We start from the raw sequence: 7,484 nt of genomic DNA, 5'->3' as shown, positions 1-7,484 counted from the left end.
TCCATTGGAGATCAAATGAAACAAGAAAATAAATGCACTCTTTAAGTTGGTTAAACCATTACTCACTGCATTCAAGTTAATGCCTTAAACTTAAAATGTAACTTCATCTAAAAGTTGTTCATTTATTTGTTCACTAATCTCAACCCCACACTGCATCTGTCCCCACCAGCTTCACAGTAAAACAAATCAAATCCGCAAAACCCAACTTCATAATCACCAAAACCACTTTCACAGCAAAGTCTTCTTTTATTATCTATATCCACTCATTCATTCCTCAACAGGTACAAGGAAGCCTAACGTCATCCGCGCTGTCACCAGGGCTGGCGTCTCATCAGAGTTTTGCTTCAGACATAAAAACACTTGTGGTCCTTCAAGTTCCTCAGGTAGGAGAAACTCTTCCCACACTTGTCGCACATAAACTGTTTCTCCCCGGTGTGTATCTGCTGATGGGCTTTCAGGCTGTTGCCCTGGTTGAAGCTGCGTCCGCACGTGTCGCAGCTGAAAGGCTTCTCCCCAGTGTGGATACGCTGGTGTCTGTTCAGGTTTCCCGTGTTGCTGAAGCATTTTCCGCATGTGCCACAGCTGAATGGTTTCTGTCCTGTGTGGACAGCCTTTGGAGAGGAAAGTTAAAAAAAAAAAAAAAAAAAAACTATGATTAAATTGAAGACTTAACACCACACTGGGCCTCACGCAAGAAGTCTTACTCTAAACCGCTCTTACTTAAAAGGTGCAGTAGGTAAGCCTTATAAAAAACTAACTTTCTGTCATATTTGCTGAAACTGACCCTACGTTCCAGCAGAAGTAAGTAAGTAATTTATTTGATATAGCACCTTTCACAGAGTCACAAAGTGCTTCACACAAAAGACATTTGATTAAAAAACATTAAAATCCAAAACAGAAAATAAACAAGCAACAACAAATGCAGTTTGAGTGAGGATTCAAAGAATAAAAGAATACATCAAGCAGGCCATTTAAAAATAAATCCAGCTCCTCTGGCACCACCTACAGCCTGTCGAGCGATTCGCAAAAATCCACCGCTCCCTGTTCAGATGTTCCAATCATGGCCTGGGGGGGTGTCAATCACTGCTTAATGCACACACTTTCATTCTCCCTTGTGGGGGGAGGGGCTAAGGAGACTGTTTGGGCTTTAGCAGAAAGGGGGGGAGGGACTGAGAAGTTGTCGATGTTCAAATTCTTTGGTTAAGTCCTGGATCTTCCCAATCTTACCTACAGTACCTTTAAACATGAAGAAGTTCTGAAGAGAACGCAAAGAGTAATATCTACAGTAGCTCTTTTCTACTTGATAAAGATACTTAGTATGGCAGCAGACCAATAACTTTAGAGTGTTTTTTTTTCTAATTTATTTAACCAGCATCACTGTTCGATGTTAACAGAAAGTGTGCTCTGTTGCATCTGTAAACCACACAAAAGAGCAATGTCTGCCCCATAGAAATAAAAATGTATTATTAAACAGCAGAGGTTTTTCTGTGTCATAGCATGAGCTCTCCTTTTTTATTCCAAAAAGGATCTGTTGGGGTAGATGCTGTTTTACCAATAACAAACAACGTATCCATCATTTTAAAATGTAGGTCTTTCAAAAATTCTTTGTTTGCCTAATTCTGATTTTTTTAGGAAATTAGTCCCAGCTTTTTTTGTGAGCTGCTAAAACATGGATGTTGCTACAGACCAGCAACACAGCAAATGAAAGGGATGGGGATATCTTTATAACTTCACTGCTGAACCTTTCCATCACAAAAACAAACCTACCTGATGGGACTTAAGGCTGCTGTGCTGTGTAAATGTGTGGCCGCAGATGTCGCAGGAGAAGGGCTTCTCCCCGCTGTGTGCCTTCAGGTGAATCTTCAGGTAACTGGACGACTTGAAACTCTTCCCGCAGAGCCCGCAGCTGTGAGGCCTGACCACCGTGTGGTGCTGCTGGTGCGAGCGCAGGTCGGTGATGGAGCTGAGCCGCCGGCCGCAGAGCACACACGTACAAGGAATGGTCGCCGCATGCGTCTGGAGGTGTGTGCGAAGCGAGTCGACACAGGCCATCGTAGCGCCGCATGCTATGCAGGCTACGCTCGCCAGCGGGTCCTCGCCTGAGTGAATCTTCTGGTGCATCTTCAAGGCACTCTTCTGGATGAAACATTTACCGCAGGTCTCGCAGCTGAAGGGACGCTCGCCACTGTGTATCCGCTTGTGGCCCTTCAGAGTGTCGGCCTGGTTGAAGCTTTTGCCACAAGTCTCGCACCTGAACGGCTTTTCCCCCGTGTGAATGCGCAGGTGGCGCTGCAGGTTACCTTGTATCGTGAAGCTTTTCTTGCAGAACTTGCAGTTGTAGGCCCGCTCTCCCGTGTGGACCATCTGATGCATTTTCAGGCCGTGGGCTCGGTAGAAACTCTTCCCGCACACTTCGCAGCGAAACGGCCGGACCTCAGCATGGAGACGCTGGTGGTTCCTCAGCAGCTGCTTCAGGGTGAAACCCTTTCCACAAACATCACAGGTGTGTGGTCTCTCACCTGTATAGGGGACCAATGGGTTATAGTAACAGAATATAGCATACCAAAAGTTAATATGCTTTTTAAAGCTCCCCTAATAAACATGTTTATTGAACATGAATCAAATTAATGGATTTCAAATGTGAAATAGGTTTCTTGCACTGACAAACACAAAGACAATTCTGCAGCACTTTTAACCAGGCCAGCGGGAAAAAGACTACCGCACATATTCAGTGGGCCACATATCAAGGAAGTAAACCTGAACGCTTAGAAATGTTTTTTTAGCATATGCTCCAGGGAAGCAACTCCATTGAACTGAATAGCCGCTATTTCGGGATCCGATATCCAGTTAATATAATACATCCATGCTTTTAGCTCATTGTTTTGGTTTTAAAGCACTTTACTGTGTGGTTGAGTCTCATAGCTCTTAGTCTCGCTTTGCCAGACACTCCTCCATAGCGCGCTGGAGGAGGGTCTGGCTACTCCACACAGTATTCAGGGATGGGAGGAAAACGTGCTCTGGTTTAAACCAATCAATCGTCTTGGGCGGTGCTAAGCACCGGAGAAAAGCCATGGTGCCTCTGCAAAATAGGCTCAGAAGAAACTTGTTTTGGTGGAACGTGTGTATGTTTAAAAGTTGTTTTAGTCGTGCAACAGAAAACTCAGATTGGACAGATAGTCTAGCTAGCTGTCTGGATTTACCCTGAGGAGCAGTTAACCATAGTCCTCACAAATCCAACGGAGTTTAAAATGCCAACACAAAGAAAGAAGGTACTATTATATACTACTAATACTGGACAACATTCATTAGGGCAAAAACACACCTTCAAATTAATAATAATACCACTGTGTCTGCTGGATGTGTAAATAGGTTTCCTATGGATGTTTATATGGATGTTCCTTGACACTTTTAAAGCCGCAAAGATTAATCAATTAGTCATTAAATTATTTGCCAACTATTTTGATAATCGATTAAAATCGGTTTGAGTCATTTTGAAAAGAAAATGTAAAAAAAAAATCTGATTCCAGCTTCTTAAATGTGAATATTTTGGAGGCTTTTTCTTTTAAATTGAATGTCTTTAAGTTGTGTTCAAAACAAGATATTTGAGGATGTCATCTTGGGCTTTAGAAAACACTGATTGGCCTTTTTTACCATGTTCTGACATTTTATAGACCAAACAACTAATCGATTATTCCGGATAATAATCAACAGTTAATCGACAATGAAATTAATCGTTAGTTTCAGCTCCAGACACCATAATCAACTTTTAAGGCAAGATCAGGGCTGTTGGTTTGTCAGCTTCTTGTGGAGTCCTTATGCCCCCCCCGTACTGTATTATCACACTCACCAGTATGAAGCAGCATGTGTGCATTGAGGCTTCGCTGGAGTGAGAAGCCTCTGCCACAGTGAGAGCAGGGGAAGGCCTTCTCAGCGTTCGCCCCGTGGACGGCCTGGTGGGCTTTGAGCTGCAGCAGCTTGGTGAAGGTTTTCGTGCAGTGTTTGCAGCTCAGAGGCTGCTGGTTCTGACTCTGACCCTCCTTCTTTGATCGACCTCGATGGGCCTTGGGCTTAACAACACGTTTAGGTCTGGTAGTGAATCCTGGGTCACCCTCGTCTGAATCTTCTGGCTCCAACTAACAGAACAATTGTACAAATTGTTAATTAATTCCCTCCTAACTCGGTTGCTTTTTCTCGTTTTTGGTGGGCTGCTTACACTGGCCAGAATGCAGAAATTACCTTTAACTGGTGTAGTTCATCACATGCTTAACAAACTGGCCTCAACACTCACACTAACATACAGTATAGGGGCAATTTAAAACAGCATTCTTAACCCTCTGGAGGACTAAAGACGCACCGGCGAGTCAAAGCGATGTTCGACAACACTCCTATTCAAAAAACTAATTTATTTACAATTTTAATAATATATTACCAAAGACTTTGGTAAACTCATTTCAAGCACCGAAGCAATTCATACAACACATCATAAGTTAAGGTTTGTTTTCAAAAAGAGATTTGAGGAATTTCAAAAAGCGTTTCAGCTTTAGTGCCAAATTATCTCCTTACACCTTGCTCTAGAAGAAATGTGGGCTTCACTATACGGAAACTTTGTTTTGATTTGAAACACATAATGCAATAATGCAAATACCTTAAAAATTTAAATTTAAGAAGAATTGTGAAAGTGCCCTTAGACCTCAGAGGGTTAATTGTGAATGGATGGACCATGTACTGTATGTACGCTAAATTCTTTACGTAATAAAGGAGGCGACAAACAGACAAAAACAAGAACATGAATTAGGTATTTGGGAAATCAACCTGGTAGTCTGGGTCGTCATCATTGTTCTGGCCTAGGTCATCTCTGTTCTGACCCGAATCAGAGGACGCCTGGTCAGCTAATGCCTCCAATTCTTCTTCCTTTATTATCACAGGTTGGACATTTTCCTGAGAGGAGAGAATATGGACATATTTAAGAGTCAAAACATTGTGTCTGGGTAGACTAAGGCAGTGAAGGGGTTCCGTTAAAAGTTTTCAGATTCAATCATTTAAATTATTAAAGTGCCCACATTATGCTCATTTTCAGGTTCATAATTGTATTTTGAGGTTATACCAGAATAGGTTTATATGGTTTAATTTTCAAAAAAACGCCATATTTTTGTTGTACTGCACATTGCTGCAGCTCCTCTTTTCACCCTGTGTGTTGAGCTCTCCGTTTTAGCTACAGAGTGAGATATCACACTTCTATAACATCTTTGTTGGGAGTCGCACATGCGCAGTAGCTAGGTAAGGACTACTAGCTAGAAGTTAGCGCTGCTAGCGGTTAGCCACCTCGTTCTCAATGGCAAAACACTGCTACAACACTATAGAACTACTTACATGTCCCTCGTCTGCAGGTATTCCACACAAAGTTGCAAGTGTGCCCTTGTTTGGAAGAAGTCTCCCGGCTTATCCTGCCTCATACCGACCGAAGTACAGTACCGAGAAACCGCTAGCTGATGTGGTATTAGCTAAAGTGGTTAGCATACACCAAATGTTTCAGCCGATGACGTAGAAAGCCCCGCAGATTTTGACCAGCTCACCCGGAGACTGAAGGCAGGACACATTCAGAAACCTGTATCTCACTCAAAATAGCATAGATGGATTTTTCTTTCAAGTTTGTAAGCGTGTGGAAGCACCAGAGACACAAAATAACACCTCAAATCCCAGAAAAAGTGTTTTTTTTCATAATATGGGCACTTTGAAGGATATCAAAATATCTACATAAGAGAAGACAGGATTTTACCTCATAAGTTCTGACTTTCCACAGGTGAATTATAGGCGATCTCTTCACTCTAGCAACCCCGCTAGCCACAACTGTAAAAATTCAGAAAGCTGTTTATAAGTATTTTTTTTAGCAATTTCTGCTTTCATCAGACAAAGTACAATTTAGGCAGACAGAAAGCTAGAGAAAGCAGACAGTGGAGACACAGCACACTGCTAAGTCAAACTCTCAGCAAACCGCTCCAACATCGATACAGTGTTGGTCCTTATGATAACAAAGATAAATGATTTAAATGAGATGCTGTCAAAGTGCAGTGTTTTATTATCTTGTGCATATGGGAAAACTTAAATTCATCATTCATATCCTGCCCTACAGAGCTAAGTGGCAATAAAAAAAAAACACAAGACAATAACAGTTAATATATGAGCCTATTCAATATATAAATATATATAGTTATACTGTTCCTCACATTGGTACAGCGGTGGAAGAAGTATTCAGATCTTTTACTTGAATAATAGTAGCAATACTACAGTGAAGTAAAGTAAGTAAAAGTCTTGCATTCAAAACCTTAAGTAAAAAGTACCAAAAGTAAAAGTACTCATTAATAGTAGTAGTGAAGTATAAAGTAACATAAAAGTATGCATTGCATTATAATACTCAAGTAAAGTACTAGTACCTCAAAATTGTCCTTAAGTACAGTGATTGAATAAAAGAGTATACTTATGCTGCGTTCTAGGCAACCCGTAACTCGTGTTTTCACAACCTTCTACTCGTGAAAGAACCCTGGAACGGCAGTCAAACCCGTAACTTACTACTCGTGAACTCGTACCAGATCGTTGTACTCCCAGTTACAGTTTTTGACGTTACACACACATAAACAACAATTTGATGCTGTACAGACGCTGTTTATTAACAGTGATAAGTATAAATAAATAGACATATATAGGCAACGTAAAGTAACCTAGATAGCTAACGTCAACTTTAGGTAGCCACTATCTAACGCTAGCTAGAAGGGTTTGTGGTGACTTTGCCTGGAACGCTACCAAGTCGTGAGTCGTGACTTGAAGTCGTAACTTACGGGCTAAAAACTGTCTGGAACGCAGCATAAGTTACATTCCACCACTGTGTTTTTGCAGCAGTTTCCCTACCTCATTCTTGCCAACATATACAGTAGGCTAGTTACTTGTTTTTTGAAAGAAAGAAAGGTATGCTGAATATCAACATGCGTCATAATATATTTTATTACACTGACATAATATATTTTATTACACTGACTTGTTGAATACTTGATTCTGATTGGTCGCAGCTTTCTACGGTCTGCTTTTTCTCACACTTTTGGGCTGAATCAAGACCCCTCCGCTTCATGCCGTGGTCCGGCATCAGCCTGTCGCGGTTCTAATTTGCTATAATGACCAGCTCGCTGGCAACACAAACCAATTTCCCACTCCATGTTTAATTAGGAAAAACAAAGACAGTGAAAGGATAACCTCATCACCTCTGCGACTCTTCCTGCCTGAGCGCTGGCTCTGGACAGTCTCTCCTTCTGCTCCGTCAGTCGAAGGCCTCGGGCCCTCCTTCTCTCCGCTGCTTCCCTCCGTCAGCTCCTCCGCTTGCTCCTGGCCTCCGCTGCCCTCCAGCACCAGCTTCAGCTCCGTCTCCGCCACCTCCAGTCTCTTCCTCAGCTCCTCGATCTCTGCAACGCCCTGTGTCGCCTACAAAGACAAACATT

At 42.1% G+C, this 7,484-nt stretch overlaps 1 protein-coding gene across 2 annotated transcripts in view; it reads right to left on the bottom strand.

The window, feature by feature from the left end:
* Positions 1 to 226: 226 nt before the first annotated feature.
* The window catches only part of LOC114552538 (gastrula zinc finger protein XlCGF26.1-like), an 11,443-nt gene continuing 4,185 nt past the window's right edge, over positions 227 to 7,484 (bottom strand). For both annotated transcript variants that reach the window (XM_028573416.1, XM_028573415.1), the window contains exons 3-8: positions 7,251 to 7,467; positions 5,777 to 5,847; positions 4,813 to 4,938; positions 3,848 to 4,133; positions 1,768 to 2,519; positions 227 to 611 (exon numbers count right to left, since the gene is read on the bottom strand). In XM_028573416.1, coding sequence (XP_028429217.1) covers positions 345 to 611; positions 1,768 to 2,519; positions 3,848 to 4,133; positions 4,813 to 4,938; positions 5,777 to 5,847; positions 7,251 to 7,467 — 1,719 coding nt within the window. In that variant the 3' untranslated portion in view covers positions 227 to 344. The remainder of the gene's footprint in view (positions 612 to 1,767; positions 2,520 to 3,847; positions 4,134 to 4,812; positions 4,939 to 5,776; positions 5,848 to 7,250; positions 7,468 to 7,484) is intronic.

The sequence above is a fragment of the Perca flavescens genome, chromosome 3 (genome assembly GCF_004354835.1).
Source record: "Perca flavescens isolate YP-PL-M2 chromosome 3, PFLA_1.0, whole genome shotgun sequence".
Taxonomy (NCBI): Eukaryota; Metazoa; Chordata; class Actinopteri; order Perciformes; family Percidae; genus Perca; species Perca flavescens.
The sequence above is the reverse complement of the archived record's forward strand: the minus strand, read 5'-3'. Positions and strand labels throughout refer to the sequence as shown.